At 41.8% G+C, this 24,698-nt stretch overlaps 1 protein-coding gene across 1 annotated transcript in view; it reads right to left on the bottom strand.

The window, feature by feature from the left end:
• ednraa (endothelin receptor type Aa) overlaps positions 1 to 23,266 on the bottom strand; it is a 46,714-nt gene extending 23,448 nt beyond the window's left edge. The window contains exons 1-3 of the mRNA XM_048545046.2: positions 22,272 to 23,266; positions 21,591 to 21,703; positions 4,547 to 4,745 (exon numbers count right to left, since the gene is read on the bottom strand). Of these exons, the coding sequence (XP_048401003.1) occupies positions 4,547 to 4,745; positions 21,591 to 21,703; positions 22,272 to 22,775 (816 nt within the window). The 5' untranslated portion in view covers positions 22,776 to 23,266. The remainder of the gene's footprint in view (positions 1 to 4,546; positions 4,746 to 21,590; positions 21,704 to 22,271) is intronic.
• Between the last annotated feature and the right edge of the window lie 1,432 nt (positions 23,267 to 24,698).

The raw sequence follows: 24,698 nt of genomic DNA, 5'->3' as shown, positions 1-24,698 counted from the left end.
CTGAGACCATGAGACTCCAAATTTGTAACAGTTAATTATCAGCACCAGCACTGTTAAGACATACCACACTATTAAAAAAAAACACTATGTACACTGGAATGGATGAATCTTTTGGCATGCATAATCGGTATTTCTCACTTGTTAAAGCAATGCCACACAGTTGATGTGTGAACAGTCTGAGCATCCCAACAAGACATTTCTTTAGTTGCCCTTTCTTTAAATAATTCTTTGATGTTATTAGTTTATGGTAGTTTTGTATAATGTTTCTATACTAGATTTTGTTTCCCTCTTGTTTTTGTTTTAAAGTAAGACCTTCTTTTAATATTTGGAAAAACAGCAGCAAAATCAGCAAAAAGGCAGCAGTAAACAAAAGACATTTCCGGTGAGGCAGGGTTAGTCAGGCAGCAATGATCAGACTTTCTACACTTAACAAAAACAGAAGCTGCTAGAAAAGCCAAGCAGGTCTGACAGCATCTGTGAAGAGAAATCGGAGTTAATATTCCAAGGAAGTGTCAGTGGATCTGAAACATTAACTCCAATTTCTCTGCACTGATGCTGCCAGACCTGCTTGGCTTTTCCAACAACTTCTGTTTTTGCTTCTGATTTTCAGCATCCCCAGTTCTTTTGGTTTTTATTCTCTACACTTAACTCTGCATGAACTGTCACCAGAAGTCACTTGTCTTATTTATTCTTCAGTTAGAGTGAGTGCTGACAGCCTCACCATTATATCTACTACAGAATACTAGACTTCATATAAAATGCGCAAAAAATAACAGAACATGAGCCTGAAAGGAGATGCTGGAGACAATGAACCTGAAAAAGTATATTGCATAGACTAATTATTGGTGACATTCATTCCCTTTCATCTTCCAATCTTGATGACCTTTGGTGATTCTGTCCATTAAAATGTTCTCATTGAGTTTGAAGATATTTGACAATTATTGTTTTCAAATGATTTTTCCCAACATATTCTCACATCAAAACAGATTTCAAAACAAAACACAAGAGATCAGAAGCCACCACAGACAATCGTATCAAAAGCCCATATGGAAATCAGCATTAGCAGATGTTTGAAACCAAAGCAGCTGAAAAATATTTAATCTCAGAATATCTTTTCTAACCAGAATTTTCCACGCCCAATTCCAATTTGGAAACACCCGTACCAAGGTCGGCACAACATCGAAGGCCGAAGGGCCTGTACTGTGCTGTGATGTTCTATGTTCTATCCCACTTGATCAACATGTAATCATGTGGAGTAAAATTTACATAAATGAGCACTATAATGAGATCTTAAAGTTAAGCCAACACACTAATGTTTGAAAGTTTCACAGGATTGGGTGAAGCACAAATGTTACACCCAATTTTACTCTCCATTGAGATCAATGGGATGGGTGGGGGAGGCAGGGGAGGAAGTGGTTTCCTGATATTTCCAACTCAAAATTAAAGTTAAAATGTGACAAAGCCTTTTATGAGGATTTTAAGCTTGACAAAATTCCACATGGGTTGAATCTTGCTGGTGGGGTAATTTCCTCAAGTTGCCACTTACTTGTATATCAGTTCCTTTCGTTTCAGGCATTTTCCATTTAAAATTGCAAACTAATAGTTCAATTTTAAAAAAAACTTATTTGATGCTGAAGAGGGTCTAAAATAAAAAAAGTTAGTGAATGTGGATCTTGTATCTCATGCTCTTTCCCTATAAGGATAAAGCAGGTACGTGAGGTTGTTGACTTGCTTGCCGATCTGACTTGTTTTTGTTCAGATGTTGCATTACTATGCTAGATGATATCATCAGTGAAGCCTCTGAGGAAGTGATGTTATTCTACTCTGCTTAGAATTTATACTGTCTCATCCAGTACTCACCATAACAGACCAGGCAGTATAAATTCCAAGCGGAGTACAATAAGATCGCTTCATCGGAGGCTCCACTGATTCTGTCACCTAGCATAGTAATGAAACGTTTGCACAAAAATAGGCCAGCTTGGCGAGCAAGTCATAGACCACACACACAACCCGAGCTACAGATCATTGCCAAAACTGTAAACACCTTTGGGCATATCATGCTAAAAATTGCCAGACAATGGGAAGCCTTTGCCAACCGACTGTGCTCTACTGTGAACAACTTTGCTTTCTCCACGAGTGCCTCAGGAACTAGGTACTGCCCCACAGCATGAAATACAAACCTCCACTCAACAAACCACATGCGTATAAAATAGCTAAACAGAACGGACTTGGATTGCTACGAGCAATGATTAATGATGTCCATAACTGACTCCACAGGTACGAACAAGAAATTGCGTGCCAAAAATCACAGTATCTAAACACTATGGACCAGCAGTGGCCTACAATCGTAGAACAGGCCATCATCATCAATCAACATAAAACCAAAACTAAGGACAGACACAAGTTACAGGAGAAACTCACCAAACTGATCCATCACAAAGACAAGGATACATGGATAAGAAACCTATGCGGCAGACAATTCACAGAAACTGAGAAAGCTGTCATATTACGTGGACTGAACTATAACACAAACTTGCGAATAAAATAGACTTTGCGGCTGCCATGGAGACTACATTAAAAGATAACAGACTCACAGATGAAACACAACATGCCATCAAACAAAGTATAATCCCCACACCACACAGAGGGAACAAAGGGGACAACCTGAATGCATCAGAGGGAAAAGCACTAGACAAACTCAAGACAGAAAAGAACATTATAATCCTGCCAGCATACAAAGGGCGCATGACTGTCATTGTGAACAAACCGGACTATGTTAAGAAAGCACTGGCATTGCTTGCAGATACAACCACTTACCAACAGGTTGCGATAGACCCAACACTGCAGCTAGGTAATAGGATCAGCCAGACCCTGAGAAGACTAAAGGATGCAGGACAGATAACAAAGACGGCTACATGAGGATGAAACCGGAAGGCACAATCACCGCCCCCTCCCCCCCCCGACTTCTATGGACTTCCTAAAGTACTCAAACCAGAAATCCTCCTCAGACCCATTGTTTCCCTACGAGGCACAAACTGACCAAGGACCTACAACAGAGATAGAAACACCCAGTCAACAGATCACCCATTCCATCCACTCAACCCAAGAATTTCTCACTATCCTCAAGAACATAAATATCAGCGATGACGAGATGATGGTATCCTTTGACATCACAGCTTTATTCACATCAATCAACATCCCAGTAGCCAAAGAAACAGTGGTCACATTACTTGAGAAAGCAGCAATGCAGACCAGCAGCTCCATCAGCAATGACAACATACTTAAACTACTAGACATGTCCCTCACCACACATTTCATCTTGAATGGTCAATTATACAAACAGATCAATGGTTCATCAATGGGTCCACCCATCTCAGGACTCATTGCAGAAGCAGTCATGCAAAGACTAGAACACACCACCCAACCCTGCATCCAACCTAAACTGTGGATCTGGTACACTGACAGCACATGTGTCATCATTAAATGCATCAAATTAGAAGAGGCTCATCACCTCATCACCAATGTAATCGCAGGGATTAAATTCATAAGGAAAGTAGAAAACCCCCACAATCAACTTCCATTTCTGGATGTTAAAGTTGAGCGAGTGACCAACGGGGAGTTCCAAACCTCAGTATATAGAAAAGTAACCCACACTGATCAAATCCTCAACTTCCACAGCAACCACCCCAACATCCACAAGCAAAGCTCCATTAGGACACTATTTAAATGGGCCAGGACACATTGTAACACTCTGGAACTGCTAAGAGGAAGAGCACCTTTACAAAATCTCCACTATCAATGGATATCCCTGCAACTTCATTCACAGATGCCTACTAAGCAGGCAACAGCAAGAGGACACAGTATGCCCTGACACACTGGCCACACTGCCCTACATCACGAACATATCGGAACTGAGAACAAGACTCCTAAGACCACTAGGAATCATGATGGCACACAAGCCCATAGCCACTCTACGACAAACACTCGCAAGGATTAAAAACACCATTTCCACAACATGCAGAACCAATGTGGTTTACAAAATACCTTGCAACGACTGCCACAAAAATTAAATTGGACATATAGGAAGGAAACCAGCCATCAGAATATATGAACATCAGCTAGCAGCAGAATTTTATGGCGAACTCTCCTTAATATCGGTACACTCAGACAATGAAGGCCATCAGTTCAGCTGGGACAAGGTAATCATAGTAACCCAAGCCAAATATTGACATGCATGGGAATTGCTAGAGGCATGGTACTCCACCTATCATGAAATCACCAAACATATAGAATTGGACACTATATACAAACGAATATAGATCAAAACCAGAAATGACACAACTGACTATAATGGACCAGACAGTATAAATTCCAAGCAGAGTAGATTAGCATTGCTTCAGTGGAAGCTCCACTGATTATATCACAAAATGTCTGAATGAAAAGTAGCCAGCTTGGCGAGCAAGTCAACAACCTCACCCACGACCCGAGTTACAGATCTTTGCAAAAACTTTAAAGCATTTACTAATCTTTAGAAATATAATTTTACCTGGTTAAACTCTGTTGTTGGTAGAAGAAGGCACACATTGTAGCTTCGTTCACCGTATTCCAATGTTACTATATCAAAAGCAACAGCCTCAGGAACAGCCAAGAGGCTAGCAAGAATCCAGATACCAGTGATCTCTAAGGCTGTCAATAGAGGCACTCCAATCCCCTGAACACGGCTCCAGGAGACAACAGCCCGATACCTGTTTCAAAACAACAGGAGCCACGTTTAGTTAATCATAACAATCCCTTACATTTATCTTCATCTTGTATATTCTACACACAGCTCCAAGTGGCAAATATACAATAAACACATAATACTAAAGTGTACTAAAGTGTTCCAATTAGAAACACTTCATTAATAATATTTGACGTTCAAAATCCATTAATGTCTGAAAGTATACAGCCATGCTTGTTGCAAAGAGTTACATTCTGTAAGATTTACATTGTACAGAAATATGCCATTCAACCCAATTGGTCTGAGCCAGCACTAAGGATGTATTACAGCCTCCTCACACTCTAATTATCACATTTAAGCCAAACACTGTCTCCATCAACTTCATTCTCATACACTAATCTAGACCCTACTTAAATGCACCTTAGCCATTTGTTCAGCTGCTCTATCGCGTAGCAAGTTCCATATTTTCACCATCCTTAGAGAAAAGAAGTTCCTCCTGAATTTGTCACTGGATTGATTATTATACTTGTCTCATATTTATTACATCATTCCAGATGTGCCAATGGAGAGGAAATTTGGGCAAAGTGATCAGTATTTCAGAATTATAGTACATTTTCCAATTGCAGTCTCTTTGAGCACAATTTCACACTCAATACAAGTATAAATCTAATTGTATCCTCGGAAGCATAGACTGATCTTCTACTGGCAAGTTGTAATGCAGTGGATGACTGAATAAAGTTGGAAGACTGATGTACAGCTTCTAGTTCTAAACTCTCTGGAACTTTGTTGGGGGTGGCTCCTCTGTCTATTCAGAAGGCCAAGGGCTGTCAAGTTCTTGTCTGCCATCCTGCGGGAGGGCAATGTGCCTCATGAAAGGAGGCCTTCAGGCCAGCAGATGTTGAGTAAGGGGCTCAGGTTGAATCCTTCAGTGAAGTCAGTGTACAGAAAGATGCAACCCTTTGGAAAGTGGTCACTCTGAAAACATTGGCAGTGATGGTAAAGAAGAGAAGTTTCCCAGCATTTATTTTTCATTCCACATTCAAAGCAACATTTACCTACATTGGAAAGCAATGGTAACTAGACCAATTGTAGCACAGGAACATGTACATTCTTTTTTTGCTGACCCATATACTCTAGCAGTATTAATACATGAAATTCTGATAAATTTAACCTACCATTTATACCAGCATCAAAAATGATGGATTTTCAGGCATTTCTTTTTTATCTAAATGTTGGTATTGTTAGCAAAGCCAGTATTTATTGGCCATCCCTGACTATCTTTGAGAAGATGATGTCAAGCTGCCTTCTTGAAAGACAGTATTCCATGTGGTGTAGGCATACCACAGTGCTGATAGGAAGACAATTACTGGACTTTTACCTAATGGTAAGTGCATGACAATACAGTTCCATGTCAGGATTGTGTGAGATTTGAAGAGGAACTTGCAGGTGATACAGTTCTCATACATTTGCGGCCCTTGTCCTTCCAGGCAGACAATAGGTTTAGAAATTGTTGTTGAAGAAATTTTGCAAATTATAATGTGTGTTTTGTAAATGGTGCATTCTGCAGCCAAGATGCACCAGTGGTGGAGAGTCATTGATAAAGTGCCGGTCAAGAGGTTGCATTGTCTACGATGATGCAGCACTGTCCACACTGTACTTATCTAGACAAGTGAAGAGTTTTCTATTACACATCTAACTTGTACATTATAGATGGTGGACAGGTTTTGGGGAGCCACAAGACATGTTACTCAGTGCTGGATTCCCAGCTTCTAAGTGTGGAGATGGTATTCGGTATGTTCCCATCCCTATCTTCTTGGTGTGGGTGTTCTTTAGGTGTTTATATAGTCAATTATGTTTGAAGTCTATTGTGTCTGATTGAACGAGAAGACACTTATGAAGTAAACTAGATGAAATTTATAGGTTATAATCTTTACGTTATCACAAAGGTTGCTGGTAAGATGTAGTCTTAGTTTTGTCTCCTGTGAGATGCTACTTTGCTCTCCTGCCAGGCCCTCATTACATCATTACTTTAGCACTCAACCTGTAACCTCATGGGTCCAGCATATTCCCCACTCAACCATTACCATCAAGCCAGGGGACCAACCCTAGTTCAATGGAGAATGCAGGAGGGCATGCCAGGAGCAGCACCAGGCATACTTGATGATGAGGTATCAAGCTGATGAAGCCACCAACCAGGATGACATCCATGCCAAACAGTGAAAGCAGCAAGTGATAGATGGGGCTAAGAGATCCCACAACCAATGGATCAGATCTAACCTCTGCAGTCATGTCACATTCAGTTGTGAATGGTGGTGGACAATTAAACAACTAACTGGAGGAGGAGGAGGGATATCCACAAATATCCCCATCTTCAATGATGCACATCACTGCAAAAAATAAGGCTGATGCATTCGAGCAATCTTCAGTCAGAAGTGCCAACTGGATGATCCATCTCAGCCTCCTCCAGTGGTTCCCCAGCATTACAGGTACCAGTCTTCAGCCAATTGGATTCACTCCACGTGATATCAAGAAATGTTTGGAGACACTGGATACTGCAAAGACTACAGGCCCTGACAATATTCCAGCAGTAATACTGAAGACTTGTGCTCTAGAACTTACCGCTCTCCTAGCCAAGCTGTTCCAGTACAGTTACAACACTAGTATCTATTCGACAATGTGGATAATTGCCAAAGTATGTCCTGTACATAAAAGCAGGACAAATCCAACTCGGCCAATTACCATCCCATTAGTCTACTCGCAATCATCAGTAAAGTGATGGTAGCTATCATCAACAGTGATATCAAGCAGCACCTGCTCAGTGATGCCCAATTTGGGTTCCACCAGGGCCACTCAACGCCTGACCTCATAACAGCCTTGGTTCAAACGTGGACAAAAGAGCTGAATTCCAGAGGTGAGGTGAGAGTGACAGCAAGGTTGCATTCGGCTGAGTGCGGCATCAGGGAGCCCTAGCAAAACTGGAATCAATGGGTATCAGGCGGAAAACTCTACGATGGTTGGAATCATACTTGATACATACGAAGACGGCTGTGGTTGTTGGAGGTCAGTCATCCCAGGACATTTCTGCAGGAGTTACAGTGATGTCCTAGGCTCAACCATCTTCAGCTGCTTCATCAATGACCTTCTGTCTATCATAAGGTCAGAGGTGGGGATGTTCGCCAATGATTGCACAATGTTTGGCACCATTCGTGATTCCTCAGGCACTGAAGCAATCCATGTTCAAATGCAACATGATCTGGACAATACTCAGGCTTGGGCTGAAAAGTGGCAAGTGACATTCGCATAACGCAAATGCCAGACTCTGACCTTCACCAATAAGAGAAAATGTAACCACTAGCCCTTGACATTCAATGGTGCCACCATCACTAAATCCCCTACTATCAACATCCTGGGTTTTGTCATTGATCAGAAACCCAACTGGACTTACCACATAACCACAGTGGCTACAAGAGCAGGCCAGAATCTGGGAATACTGCAGTGAGTAACTCACCTCCTGACTCCTCAAAGCCTGTCCACCATCTACAAGGCAGAAGTCAGGAATGTGACTTCCCACTTTCTTGGATGACTGCAGCCCAGCAACACTCAAGAAGCTTGCCACTATCCAGGACAAAGCAGCCTGCTTGATTGGCACTCCATCCATTAGCATTCGCTCCCTCCACCACCGATGCTCAGTGGCAGCAGCGTGTACTATCTATAAGATGCACTGCAGAAATTCATAAAGATCTTCAGACAGCACCTTCCCAAGCCAAGGCCACTTCCGTCTAAAGGATGAGGGCGTTAGATATATGGCAATACCATCACCTCCAAGTTCTCCTCCAAGCCACTCACCATCCTGACTTGGAAGTATATCGCCGTTCCTACATTGTCGCTGGGTGATAAACCTGGCATTCCCTTCCAAATAGCATTGTGAGTCAACCCACAGCAGGAGGAATGTTTAACTTCAAGAAGTTAACCATCACCTTCTCAAGGGCAACCAGGGATGGGCAAGAAATGCTGGCCAGCCAACAAAGGCCACACCCCACAAAAGAATAGGAAAAAAATCCTTTCATACCAATGTACAAAATCTCCCCCCTAACTTTACATAATGCCCATTATTACATTTAATACTATCCCATCTCCCTTCAAGTCTTAGACTTTACACATTCAGACAGTCTGAGGTTTCACTATCCTCTCTAAATGTATTCTGTTCGGACTTAGAAGAATGATAGTTTGTCAGGTAGATGTTAGTTGTCTTGGACTGTCTTTCTGATGGTCTCTGTTTCTTAACCTTGATCCATCAGGGGAAATAATAATAATGAGATAAGACTTTCCACCAAATACAGACAAATCCATCCACATTTGTTGCTAAGGTCTATTTGGGAATTTAGAGGGCATTAAAGGCTCATTTTATTCAGGTCTGTGGATGACACTTGTCTGACAACTGCCAATGAGTTCTTCAATGTCGTTGGAGTTCCGAGGCCAGCATACTGAGAACTGGGCTCCCGACTTCGAATGCGTGAATTCTAAATGTCCTGCTGCAGCTCCCCAAGATGTCCTCTCGAAGTGAAGCTGGGATGACGAGTTATAGAGTCGTAGAGTTGTACAGCATGGAAACAGGCCTATGGGTCCAAATCGTCCATGCCGACCAGATATTATAAATTAATATAGTCCCATTTACTATCAATTGACCCATATCCCTCTAGGCCCTTCCTAATTATATACCTATTCAGCTGCTTTGAGCTGCACTCACCTCCACCACTTCCTCTGGCAGCTCATTCCATACACGCACCACCCTCTGCGTGAATAAGTTGACCCTTAAGTTCCTCCTTTATTTTCCCACTCTCCCTTTTCCCGTTAAACCCACATTCTATGCTTTTAGACTCCCCTACCCTGGGAAAAAGATCTTGGCTATTCACCCTGTCCACATCCCTCATGATTTTACAAACCTTCATAAGGTCATCCATTGTCCTCTGATGCTCCAGGGATAAAAGCCCCAGTCTATTCAGCTTCTCCCTATAGTTCAAACCTTCTAATCCTGGCAACATCCTTGTAAATCTTTCTGCACCCTCTCATATTTAACATCTTTCCTATAGCAGGGACAACAGAACTGAATGCAGTATTCCTAAAGTAACCTAACCAACATTCGGTACAGCCGTACATGATATCGTCATTCTTCGTACACTAGTATGTCATCAACAATGAGAAAATTATTCTTGTAAGGAATATATTCACATGGTCACACTACTGAGCCTTTGGTGTTGCAGAATCATAGAGTCATACAGTGCAGAAAAGTCCCTTTGGCCAACTACACCTGTGGCCAACCCTCGGTACAAGACATGCATGGTAAGGCATTTTAGTCTCTCTTTTTTTGTGTTGAATCTGGTAAAGCTGATTGTGCTTTGCTGCACATTGTGCCATCATTGCCTGGGTTTATGACTCAATTTCCTGGATGAAATTAGCATCATGGCAAGTAACACCGTCAAAGATTGCTCTGATCTGTCATTGCCTGCAGTTTTCACTATGTGTGCATTGTTTTGTAAGCAAATGTTATGAGACAAAGTCAATTGTTTTAAGTTTTTAGATGTTCTTTCTCATCAAGTAGAGCAGGTAAAGGTTTGTGATCTGTTGTGATGATCAGTTTTAGAGCAAAGATGTAGTCTGATAATCTCTCACAAGCTCATGTAACTGAGACAGTCTCCTTCTCAATCACTACATTTTGTGCTTCTGTATCAGATAATGCAATGATGCCTAAGGACTATTTACTAAACCCTGCAAGAGTACTATGCCTAAACTTGCTGTTGGAGTATCGGTTGCAATTACCATTGGACATGAAATATTAAAATAGAACATAGAACATAGAACAGTACAACACAGAACAGGCCCTTCAGCCCACGTTGTTGTGCTGATCATTGATCCTCATGTAAGCACGCTCAAATTTCTGTGACCATATGCATGTCCAGCAGTCTCTTAAATGACCCCAATGATCTTGCTTCCACAACTGCTGCTAGCAACGCATTCCATGCTCTCACAACTCTCTTGTGTAAAGAACCCGCCTCTGACATCCTCTCTATACTTTCCTCCAACCAGCTTAAAACTATGACCCCTCATGTTAGCCATAAACTTCTGCGAAATGTTCTGTTGATGAGGAGTTATGTCAATGGCTCTATAGTGATTGCTACATTAGGCAAATATTTTAGCATCTAGTTCACCACAACCAACACTGATGATCCTAAACTGCCTTTGGAGTGGGGTACTCTGTAAAGGCATTACTCCATAGAGAATAAGCCATTCTGCCTTCATTGTTGGCAATGTGTTCCATAAAAAGGGATTGTTTGGAGAATTCACACTTGTAATTCATTGTGAGGCCCCCTCCTTGTAAATGCTTTAATATTGAATGATTTTTGTGATCATTCTTGGCAACTTTTGCTTTGTGCTCACTATGTTGTCCATGTGGCATATTGCTCAGTCACAAAATATTTTGGCCTCAGTCACCTTCTGTGACAGAGAATTCTACAGGCACACCACTCTCTGAGTGAAGAAATTCCTCCTTATCTCAGTCTTAGAAGGCCTACCTCTTATCTTGAGACAGCAACCCTGGTTCTGGACTCCCCAGTCATTGAGAATATCCCTCTCTTCATCATTCCTGTCTCATTCTGTTAGAATTTTACAGCTTTCTATTATAATTTCCCTCATTCTTCTAAACACTCGTGAATATATGTCTAACTAACCCAATATTTTCCTGTATATTGGTCGTCATCTCAGGAATCAGTCTGGTAAACCTTCTTTACAGTCCAGTCATAGCCAGAATTTCTTTCTTCAGATACGGAGTCCAAACTGCTTACAAAGTCCCTATATAACTGCAGCAAGACACCTCTGCTGCTGTACTCGAATGCTCTCACTATGAAGGCCAACATGTTACTTGCCTTGAAATGAATGATTTATCGTAAACTACACTGAAAAGCTTCAAATATCAACATATTCCAGCAACATTTTGACTAGTTTAAGAATAAAAAGATATAACTAAAAGAGAGTCTATCTTCGTTCCAGCGTCTCCACTGTGAGTCCTGAGCCAGCTCACCGACACCTACACCTCTTCCACTGCCTTGCTGCTACCCATGTTGGACCCACCAATGCAGAAGATGCCACTCTTTAGGCGTAACTCACGGCCAGGCCCACCTTGCCAACTTTGCTGCCGATGCTGAGTCCCATCCCAGACAGACACTGCCCTGCTCTCCTGTCGCTTTGCCAATGCGAAGTGTCCCTGCTCTGGGCCTACTGCAACCAGGAGTCCCTGGCCCCACTGCCAGGCCAGGTTGCTCCCACCTCACCAAATGTTCTGCTCTAGCCATCCTCCTCCGAGCTGTCGCCTTGACAGTGCAGCCATCTTGAAATGTCTGCTGTTGTCGCCTCCTCCAATCGCTGGAGGAGCTTGGCTGCTGCTGCCAGTTCTGAACATCAGAGGTTGTCCTTGCTGTCTCATCTGCCACTGCTGCCTCTGACAGATAAGAGACTGCTGCCATTCCAAGCATGGCCCACTCTCGCTGCCGTGTCCTGCCACTGACTGACCCACTGCGAAAGGCTTTAAAGAAAAGAAAAAGTAGCAGAGAAATGAAAGAAAAAGAAAGAAAAAATGCAGAAGGAAAAGACAAAAAAAAAGTAGACGGGAGCAAATGAGCCCTAGGCTCAAGAACCTGCCCATAGCCCTGCTGCTCTGCCGCCATCTTCCTTGCATCCTGCTGCATCTGCGTGCTTACGTTCAGCGGCTGGTCTTATTGCGCCTCCCCCTCTCCCAGTCTACCATCATTCAGATAATCTGCCCACCTGTTTTTGCCTCAGAAAGCAATAACATCACATTTATCCACATAATACTGCAAGTTAAAACAGAACCACAACAGCAGCAACATGCCACAGGCTGCCTTGAATAGATAAGATTGAGACTTCTGCTCTTCAGTGGGAGAAAGTCATCCTCAAGAGTTACCAGCCAGCATGAGCAGTCTCATTACCAACAGATTGGAGTAGTGACCACTGCTGGAACTACATTAAGGGCTCAGAATGAAGACAGCTTGTTTGCAAGTCCCAGATAAATCTGGAGTTTTGGATAGAGAAGGATTGGGGAGGAGACAGGAAAGGGTGTGGGAGCAGGGATTGTGCTTTGATGGTCATTCGTGAAGTAACAAAGATGAGGGTAACATCTTGAAGGAGGTACCTCTGACGTACATATGCTGCACATGGAGAATCACCGTAGCTCCTTCAACAGCAATGTCCAATACACAACCCTTGCTGCCTCGAAAGGAACACAGACATAAGGGAGTAACATCATCTGCAAATTTCCCTCCAATCTACACACTTGGAGCTTCACTGTCACTGGGTCAAACACCTGCAACTCCCTTCCAGCACTATGTGTGTACCTATACCATATGGGCCCAGTGATTCAAGAAGGCAGCTCACTACAACCTGCTCAAAGGCAATTTGGATGAACAACAAATGCTAATATTACCACTGGCCGTCATACTTAATGAATAAAATAAATTAAGCGCCACCTATGCCAAGGACCTTGCTGTACTTCTCTGCTCGGTGAATGCCCAATAGCCTGACTGAACTTGTATACCATGGAATCATATACCCTATCACTCTTATGACAACAACATCTCCTTTCAGTTTACTTAATGCATCATGCAGACATTACAGTACACTCTAATTGGAATGAATTCTATTATTGGAAAATACAGCAATGCCTCAGAAACATCCAAGTCAGTTTTATCATGGTTAGATATGTGGGCAAAGCAGGCAGCAATGTGCCTCGGACTGAACTTCAGACATGACAAAGAAAAGGAAATCCTTTTCCATTTTGTCAACAAAACAGGGGCAGCCACAGAAGAACTGCAATGCAGAAGGGTGAGTGTTTTTTGGCATTGTGCACTGTCAGGTAGGGAGTAGTAATACATGTCATCTTCCGTGCCTCATAAAGATGTATGAAGTAAATCAAGAGTATCCAAATGTCTTGATGTACCTTACAATGATACTTACTTTGGAAGAACTTCATAATTGATTGGAAATCCTGGAATACTTGAACTGAAATGTTCCTGTAATGCTTCTGTTCCCAAATTATATAAATGAAGCGTATTTTTGCAAAGACAACTGATCACAAAAGAGCAAGTTATGGCAATAGCAGAAAAGTGAACCAAGTGTTCACAATGGCATGGTGGCGACTATTGGTTTGACTTTAATGTGGATGTGTAGAGGTCTCAGCTGGTGCTCCAAAGAAGAGTGACATGAAATGCATCCACAACAGCACAAGTTTCACCTATGGAAACAGACAAAGTCAATGCAACATTTTTACTCCCTTGTACTTGTCTATGAATGAGGAGGATGTTTTCTGTCCTCAGGACTGCTCTTCATTTTCGACCTATTTCTTGTGGATCCATGAAGTATGAAATGAAACTAGTTTGACAGCCTTTAGGGAGATAATATTTCAGGCATGTTGTATAACTATTGTGCTTTTGCACTCATTCTTCAATTTCATTGTTTTTACAGTAGATTAGGAATACTTTTGTGGAAACGCAAATGGAGTGACAAATAGCAGGTAGATCCCGAGGTCACCGGGCTGACGTACACCTCTGCTGCTTGTGCTGGTCTCAATTGCCATAGCAGCAGCCACGGTTTCAGAAAATAGCCCTACTGTCACAAGCGTCATTCATTGAATGTTTCTTGTACAAAAGAATGTAGCTCTTATGTACTGCTGCAGATTGATGGTATTGTGGATACTTCCTGGATAACAACCACAGACATGCACACAAAGGTTTCTGTAAACAACCAACATCTGATCATTCTTTAAGGAGTCTTCCTTTCCTGGAAAGGTTTTCCCTGAGGTTGAAATGAAGATAATCTATGAACAATGTTCAAGGTGATCCAAGAAAGAACTTTGGAAAATAAATCTGAGTGGCACTAATTCTGTGACACCGGTCTAGTTAAGAATCGAGTGGTAAATTTTGTGCATCGGATAGAAGGAATTTCTTACAAAATAACATAAACCATAACTACTGTGTGGTGACTGGGTTGTGTAAATGCCAATAATACTGCTACATGATGATGAATATCAACTAATATCATGTCATTAACACTAATTAACATTAAATAACACAAGACACACATGCCTTCAATTAAAATTGTTTGGAAAAATAATTTTCAGCTTCTCTGCCCTCATTCTTCTTAAAGCAGGATTGCAACTTAAAAGGGTTGTATTGTCCCAGTTGAATTCCTCACTTTATTGAATAAGTTAAAAAAGTGAAAGGTTATCCATTGAAATCTATTTTTTTCCAACAACAGATTACAAGACCTTATGTGGTATATACACATTGCTGTATGTAACAAAATAAATGCTACTGACTTCACAACTACAGAAAAATGAAATAAATGAAACTACTATTATGTTAACTGAGGCTTGCAGTAGTTGAGTAGACGCAAAACACAATCCCGAGGACAGTTAGCTCTTCTTGAATGTTTGTTTAAATGAAGATTATCAGATTGACATTCCACCTCGTTGTGGATGGATTTATAATGCAGGCATGTTGCTGGAGTCACAATTTAAGCCAGAAACTAGAAGAGTTGAGTTTCCACTAGATTATTATCACAGTAAAGTCCGATAATGAAGATTTTGGCGCTTATGTCCAATCTCATTTATGGTTTGGCAGCAGTTTGTCAAAGTATATTCTGGGTTATACTTGGATTGCTACCTCTCCCTGATGGGCCCAGTTGAACCAATGCAAGGATGGAGGAGTAAACGGTGAGAGGCTGAAACTGCTTGCAGTTTCCTCCACACTGCAGCTATAATTTGACAGAAACTCAGAATAGACATAGATTAGATTCCCTACAGTGTGGAAACAGGCCCTTCAGCCCAACAAGTCCACACCGCCCCTTGAAGCATCCCACCCAGACCCATCCCCCTACAACCCACACACGCTGGGCAATTTTAGCATGACCAATCCACCTAACCTGCACATCTTTGGACTGTGGGAAGAAACTGGAGCACCTGGAGGAAACCCACGCAGCCACGGGGAGAATGTGCAGACTCCACACAGACAGTTATCTGAGGTGGGAATTGAACCCGGGTCCCGGGTGCTGTGAGGCTGCAGTGCTAACCACTGAGCCACCTAGCCTCTGCCTAGGCCTATTTTAGACCAAAGCACTGAGGAATGGAAAGATAGATTGCAAGAAAGAAATAAGAACATAAGCAATATGAGAAGGAAGGCCATTTACCCCTCATACCCACCCTACCATTCAACAAAATCACGGCTGATCTACTCGGGGCCTCAACTCCTCTTTCATGCCAGCTCATTAAAACCATCAATACCCTAATATTTCAACATTCTATGTACCTCTTCTTCAAATATTTTCAGTGATCTAGGCTCTACAACATTCTGGGGCTGAGAATTCCAGGCATTCACTACTCTCTGGGAGAAGAAATTCCTTTGTATCTTTCTTTTAAATGAGTGGATTCTTATTCTGTGAATATGTCCCCTAGTTTGAGATTGCTTCACTAGTAGAAATATCTTTTCAACACCTGCCCTGTCAACACCCCTCAGGATTTTGAATGTTTCAATAAGATTACCCCTCATTCTTGAATAAATAAAGTACTAACCTGTTTAGATTAGATTCCCTACAGTGTGGAAACAGGCCCTTTGGCCCAACAAGTCCACACTGCCCTCTGAAGCATCCCACCCAGACCCATCCCCCTATAACCCACACACCCCTGGACACTACAGGCAATTTAGCATGGCCAATCCACTAGCCTGCACATCTTTGGACTGTGGGAGGAAACCCACACAGACATGGGGAGAATGTACAGACTCTGACACAGACAGTCACCCAAGGCTGGAATTGAACCTGGGTCCCTAGCGCTGTGAGGCTGCAGTGCTAACCACTGAGCCACCCATAGATTCATACAGCACTATTGGTTACTGATAAGTCAATTCTTTCATCTCATGAATCAGCACAGTGAATTTCAGAAGAGATTGAAATCCAGCCTCCAATGCTAATATATCTTTTGTACAGGGATCAGAGCCATACACAATAATCTAGGTGTTGCCTCACCAACTCCACATTTTTACATCCCAACACCCAGCAATGAAGGTCTTCTTAATTAAGTAGGCTCATCTTTATTTTCAGCTGATTTGACATCTGGCTTCTACTCTCAGAACTCAAAGATCATGATGCTTCTTCTGTGGGGCACATGCCTTTGTTGTAAGCCCTTTGGCAGCTTCAATTATTTATTCAGCCCATCTCATGGATAAGGGATGGGTTTGTGACCAAGCCAAAGCAGCAAACTCCCCCTCGCTTTGAGAGTTGTTTTATACATTCGCCACTGCATCAATTTTCTTTCTTTCTGAGTCTGGAATTCAAATAATTGGCAATTATCAATTGTCTTATAAATTTTGATCGAAAGCCAGTCTCTAAAAAATGCAATTTAAAATAAAAACTGATGTGTGCAGAGATTAAATATATTGCTTCACAAGTTTCTGCATTTTTTGAGTCAAACCAGAGGTTTACTTTTAAACAGACAGAAAGAAAGCAGATTAGAGAAATATTTTTTCTGTTTTACAAAATGGATCTCTTGAGGACTCTCCAAGGCCTGTTTATAAAAAAAGGCTGTTTGCAATCCATAACTTTCTCAAGTATTTCAGTTAGTATGTTTCACAGGACCCAAGGAGTTCCTACTGGCCACTTTGAAAAAGTTCTTTCTTTTTCCTTGGGACTGGCCTGCACCTCTTCTAAAAAAAAACTATAATGTTTCACAGGCAATATCCTGCATACCAAACAATAGAGGTTTTGTTGAAGAACAGAGGCTGTATTACTGCCCTTAAAGTCCAATAACAGGGTTAATAAACATGTTGTATATTTCCTGCAGCTTCCTTTCTGCCTGATTCTGTCATATTAACATTGACTGAACAGCATGTAGTTGGTGCATACCAGTGGTTGACCACTCAATTCCGTTAGCTTATGTCTCCACTGAGTCAGCACTGAAATTAATAAAGTATCTAACCTTGACAGTGTCCTTTTTTAAATTATAGATTAATTTTGTTTGAAAATAATTTTGAACATAAAACATGTATTATAAGCAATGATTATAGATGCAGCCTTGCATGAAATATCCAGTAATAAATATCCCATCAACTATATTTTGGACTGAGCCAAACTAGGAATAGAACAAATGATTAAAGTGGGGAAGGTATTTATTTTAAAAATGTAAGCAATAGGAAAAGGAGTTTATTTTTTAAACTGCAGAAGTGATTGTTAGGTATGCATTATAACAGAAGAACAGTCATGTTCCTTTTGAATGGTTGAGGGCCAAACAGCCCAATCCTGCTCATTGTTTCAATGTTTCTATGTGACCTATGCTTTTCGCATGAACTGAATCCACATTATTTAATCTGAGCTGAGTAAAGTCATAGGTCGAAGAATTGAAGTAGGCCTAAAAATTGGTGAAGGGATTGTTATGCATGACTAAACCAAATCTATTTGTTATGATACAGACGACGTACAAACTGCATGTCGCTTTCCCATCTTTATGACTCAGCAGCCAACCAATTCTGAGCACACTGTTGAGTAATCGCACATTTGAAGAAGGGCTTCTAAACCTTGAGAAGCTGCCACAAATTCAAGCTTGAATACTTAAAGGAAGGCAGAACCTCTTCAAGAGGAGATGCATTTCAGTCCGAGGAAATTCTGCTGTTCACTAAAAAAGTAATTTAAATTTGGGTTAAGATATGGGAACAACACACGATGAGCAAGAGGGGGCTGCAAATCATCCAATCGAGCAATGAAGTACATGAGTGGATAGGTCCCCTATCCACAGGAGACTGGGCAATCCTCCAGCTGGAGTCTCAGAAAGCAGCGGAAGCAAATGGCTGTACAAGTCACTGCTAGCAGTGTAGCGCTGAGGACCTTGATGTATTGCTGCAAGACATTCAATGATCTCACACAAGTGATCAAGGTCAGTAAATACCAAACCCTATCAAATTTACCACAAACCAATTAACTATATATCCATAATTCATTTACAAACAATCTCTGTAGACTGAAACTCATACTCACATTCATAAGTCACCTCACCCTCACATTGAACACTGTTGTAAGCCTCACACTGATACCTCCCAGCGTAAGCAGACTTCCAGCTATTCAATCAGCTATGTCACCTAAACTGATTGCACCATAATCACTTGTTCACTGTCTTACATCCCTTTATCTTGCAGGACAAGGCGATTTCAAACCAGAGGCAACAGTACCTAACCGGTGGTGGACACCAGGCCATAAAGCACCTAGAAGTCAAGCAGCTGTCCATCATTGCAGTGGTTATGACCGGTGATGAAGTTGAAAGAATTAATAATGACAGAATGTTTCTAACTAATTCTCCTCATTACCCAGCAATCTATCAATTTAGATGAAGGAAGTAAAATCAAAAATGTATTTCGGTTTAAAGCTGCAACAATCACAGAATGATTCAATTCTTGAGCCATGCTTTGATAAGGGAAACTGTCAAAGTATGACTATCTCACCTCTGACATAAGTCAGGAAGAAATAAATTTCTCCCATCTTTTCGAAAAGCTGACACTGCTTGCCAAGCATAATTTTTCATTTCTTAAAGATGTTGAACTTTCTAACTATTAGTAAGCAGCAAAATTAAATCCCCTAATCTTATATTTGGCAGGTGCAGTGTTTATTTATTAAAGTCTCATATACTACTCCCAAATCTTCATTGCTTTCAGAGAGGTGTAAGTGGTGGGAACATGGTAAATCTAACAACAATCCATTACAATTTAGATTTTAATAGTGGTTTGCACTAGGAGGTTTTTTTAAATCATTAAGGCAAGGGGTTTCAGCTTTCAGTTGTTGCCCAAGGGTGAATGGCAAGATCAGATTTTTGCCCAAATTCTTGTAACAATGAGAAATTGTTTGGTTTAGCCAAAATGATATCAGAGCTCAAACTCCGGAAATGCTTCCCAAACATAGCAGCCATTGTTTTGGCTGGGGCATGAGTGGGGGGAGGGAACATGCAGGTTGTACTTTGCACATCCGTAGTTCACTTGCAAATGTAAAGGTGCAGCTGCCTTCACAGAGATCCAATCTTTTGCTAGTGGAGGTCTAAAACACCACTTGTCAGATTTATTCTTCTCGGGGGTAAACATAAAGTTGGTTTTGTTGAAGATGTTGGATGGGCCCAAGAACACCTTTGAGAGTGGTAGGATGCCTTTTGAGAGATGTCAAGTGCCCTTTGAGATGATTAAAAGTACACGTAAATATGTAAAACAAATGGATAACATCACTGGAACTGTCAAGCTTGTTAGAACTGCTATGTTGCCAAGGCATTTAAATCATTTAGCCTATATTGTGAAACTCACTATCTATTGACGTTAACTTGAAGACTATTATCATACCAAGTTAGCTGCACGACTGATTTCACAACCTATCATTGTTACATTGCAGTGAGCAGCTCGCGGATTGATTGACAAATCTAAGTGGCTATAGAGTTAAAGTGGAGCTACGAATGCAAATGCTTAATGTTATAAGAGATTAAACATTTGAATGAAATGTTTGCTTTTATAATGGATTAAGCTTTTGAAGGAAGGTAACTATAGTGAATGGATTTTTATCAATGCAAGTGTCTATTTATATGCAGTGGACTCTATATTAAACATTCACGGCTTCATTTCATTTGCCCTCAGAACGAGGACTGAGATCCGGTATAATGAGTGAGCAGTCAGCGTATGGCGTTTAGGGTAAAGGCTTTTGGAGTGGTGAGCATAGGTTCCATGAGTTGGCACTAAATTGGAACTGGCACCTCAAAGAGACAGGGGTGGTAAAAGGGCATGTGGGATACAAGGGGCCATGAGAGTGGGCAGAGTGGCATAAGGTTGGCACAAAACATATGTCAGGCCATGTGGATGGGTTGAGTGACATAAGTTGAATGGACAATACAAGACGCACTATGATGTTTGGTGAGACCTTGAGGTTGCAGGCATGGGCACAGGGAGTGTATGGGGAATGAAAAGAGATGTGAGGGTTGTTTCTTGGTATAGATGTTTTACAGCTGCAAACAGGTTCTACAGAACAGAAGCCAGCATTTCATATATCCCACTTCCAAACACAGCGGCCCTATGGTAGCCTGTGCAGTGTTTCCTGGCAGTGGACTGAAGTCCTACTAACACACATCCCTATAAGAAAAATTAAAACATCCAAGGTACTTTCTGTCAAGGTGGGTTTGCAGAGCTGGAAATGTTCTTAAATTTCCTTGTTCTCCTGATCTCAGGTGGACGATTCAGGCTAATATCTGAGTCATGTGAAGTTATCCATATCCACAGGCCTCAAACTTTAGAATCTGCCCCAAATGAAATTGTCAGTTTACTGGAATTATTGTCAAGTTGTAGGCAATTTGGTGGATCTCAGTCAACTTAGAGCTGGGTTGAGATTTTAAATACGTTTTGATTCCAAGAATGACTGTCAAAATTTGTCTGGATTAGATAAAAATTGAATTCTCGGGATTGAGACAATATAGTAACCTTAAAAACATATTACAAACTAAATGCAAATAAAAGCAAAATATAGAGTTGCAGCACAGAGCAATTACTATCTTTTTAACATATTGTATTTTAGGGACTCAAGAATGTGATTTAACTTCCTCTACAGTAACACTAAGAGCGGGAGAGAGTCATCAAATTGCAGAGAGTTTCAGAAAGTTTTAACATATTCCTGGCCTCACTGTTGATGAACATATTAAAAGACAAAGCCTTGACTAGCTCGCAGAATCAGAAACTGTCACAGAATATGCTGTTATGGCAAATTTTAAAACAAGCTTTGGAGATATAATTGTGAGGCCTACCTGTCCACACTGAGTGCGCATAGACTCAGGCCTGTGATCCCCACTGAAATTTTCTGCAAGAAAGGTACCAGCTTGCAAACAACAATACCAAAAGGCCATTCTGAAGCCAGAAGCTGTAGGAGACAATTGACAAAGGACACAAATGTCAATGAACACATTCAAATAAATTGGGAAAAAAAGTTAACAAATGAGGCAGAGAATGTAAAAAATAAGATAATTTATTCTTGGGTCTGGTTAGAATATTTAAAGAGATAAATGATAAAAGTTTTTTTTTTAAAAAACAGATAGAAGAAACCACAAATGTGTTATGTCAAGTATCAAAGTGGAAGTATTTTAAAACTATATGTGGAGACACAGGAAGCTGCAAGGCATAGGAGGCACTAATTTAGAAAGAAAGAACTATTGAATGAAGGAACAACATCAAAAAATGAGAAAGTTTGCAAAATTGTTGCAAATAAATTGAAATACTCAGTACAGTCAGGATTAAAACCCTTTGGTGTTTTTGCAATGTTAGAAACTAAAATTGAAAAGATAAAAACTGCATCATAAAAGTCGAAAAGAACCAAAATGAAGAAAGCAGGGAATGTAGTTCACTTGAGACAAGAATGAGAGGACAGTACAGGAGTGAGACGAAAGAGGTTGTACACGAGTGGAGACGCCAAGGGAGGAGAGCAGACGTACCTTATAGACATGAAAAGGGATGTCGATCGTGATGTAGAACAAGTCTCCCAGGGCCAGGCTTCCAATCAACAAATTGGGACCATTCCTCATACATTTATTTTTATAGATAATCCTCAGCAAAGTCGCGTTGCCGATCACCCCGACGACGAAAATGGCACAAGAGAGGCCGGCAGTAATGTATCGGAAGGTGGGGTTGCTGCGGGTGGGATAGTAGCAGGAGGAAGGGATATCACTGTCACTGGTTGAGTTACTACTGCCATTGGTTGCGTTGGAGTTATCCATCGTCGCCGTTACATCGGGAAGACTGGTTCCCCGTTGAGACAACTCCAGGCCGGGCTGGACCGTGGGGAAGTGGAATAAATCCAGAGAATTGGGACCTGAATAAAACTTCCCCCAAGTCTCATTTTCAGTTAGCAGAAATTTTTCGGCCGTCATCTGTGATAATCCAAAGCCAACAAATACAGAAATCCAGAACAGCGTCAGGCAAGCATGTAACAACTGCATTCTCACAAGTGCAGGGACGGAGGGAGACAGGGAGCAACAATAATACAACACAAACTCACAGGAATAGCGGCTACAATTCACCGAGCATCCACACTTAATCGGTGAGATTCAGCGGACTTTGGCAAATGATCTTTCTTTCTCAGTACTGTCCCTCTGTTAGTCTGAGTGTGAGTGGGAGACTGGTGGATCAGGCGTTCTGCTCCCACTGAAAGGCAGCTCACAGTCTGACAGTCTGTCTGAGTTAGTCCTGGTCCGAGTGAGTCTGATTGAGGGAGGGACTGAGGGGGTGCTGCTGCTCTCCAGTCTGAGTGAGTGAACGAATGTGTGAGCGCTGCTCCCAGTGAGTTTGACTGAGCGACGGAGTGAGTGACTGACTGAGTGAATGTTGCTCCCAGTTAAGTCTGACGGAGGGACGGAGGGACTGTGAGTGCTGGAACAGGCGCGGCTGTTCATCGCATCTCAACCCACCGCCGAATGGAGCTTAGCCAATGACGTTCCTAACTCCTTCAAGCTCCCAAAAACGGAGCGACGTGATAGTGGAGAGTAGAGAGGAGAGAGACCAGACAGAAAGTCAACAACCTCGCCCATCTCCCAGGCTCAGCAAGAACCCATCCTGCTCGCTATCGGACAGGGAGGATTGAGGGGGCAGGGGTATCAGACACTGACCTTAGCAACAAAGTCCCAGCAGCTAAAGTGTACTGTCTTAGATCGGCATGTTAAGACGCGTACACTGCACGCACAAAGGAAGATTGGAAACTTTTCGTTTATTTTAAATCAGATATTTTGAACCATTGGAAAGAGTTGTGAAAGTGTATGGCTTATGCTCAGGCTACCTCGCGTAAATACCGCGGCACTCAATAAACTATTCTCAACCTGCTTTATGTTAGTGATCAGAGATAATGGGAACTGCAGATGCTGGAGAATTCCAAGATAATAAAATGTGAGGCTGGATGAACACAGCAGGCCAAGCAGCATCTCAGGAGCACAAAAGCTGACGTTTCGGGCCTAGACCCAAACGTCAGCTTTTGTGCTCCTGAGGTGCTGCTTGGCCTGCTGTGTTCATCCAGCCTCACATTTTATTATCTTATGTTAGTGATCAGCCGCGCACACAGCCCTAGTCTCAACTTGGCGTTATATTCAAAGCAGATGAACATATCTGCTGATGTGAAGCGGAAGCCTTCAGAAAACCCTTCAGCAACCTTTGCTCTGTTCCACAAATAGTATGTGAATCTCATGGACCTATCATTCCCGCCTTCCGGTAACCAGTGGGAAAGCACAATATCCTCAACCTCTTTGATTCGACTTGTTTGAAACCTCGAATTTATCTCGTGGAGGTTTTCTAAGTCTGTTTCAAAAAAACATTAAATTAGTAGAGAAAACAGCTAGCTCTGGGGTGCTTTACAGAACGGGAAACGGGGTAAGCTCAAACTGAATAGGAAAGTTCGTTAAAAAAATATAATATGTGAGAATTTTCAAAAGAAGCAAAAAGGGAGACAAGGGGTTGGGAGCATGAGGGAGAAAGTTTCAGGAGTGGCGTTCGACTTGGCTGAAGACCCTGACCCCAGTGGGGGAGGTGAGAATGACGCAAAAACCAACAGAATGCGAGGACTCAAGGGATAATAACAAGCTGCAGAGCTGGATGAACACAGCAGGCCAAGCAGCATCAGAGGAGCAAGAAGGCTGACTTTTCGGGCTTAGACCCTTTTTTTGAAGGTTCGAGGCCCGAAATGTCAGCCTTCCTGCTCCTCTGATGCTGCTTGGCTTGCTGTGTTCATCCAGCTCTGCACCTTGTTATCGCAGATTCTCCAGCATCTGCAGTTCCTACTGTCTCTGTGAGGACTCAATGCCGGAACAGAATGTGGAGTTAGAATGGAATGTAGAAGTAGGATGGAGGACACATGTTAGTGGGGATTTAAAAAGTAG

Source organism: Stegostoma tigrinum, chromosome 1 (assembly GCF_030684315.1).
Source record: "Stegostoma tigrinum isolate sSteTig4 chromosome 1, sSteTig4.hap1, whole genome shotgun sequence".
Lineage (NCBI taxonomy): Eukaryota > Metazoa > Chordata > Chondrichthyes > Orectolobiformes > Stegostomatidae > Stegostoma > Stegostoma tigrinum.
The sequence above is the reverse complement of the archived record's forward strand: the minus strand, read 5'-3'. Positions and strand labels throughout refer to the sequence as shown.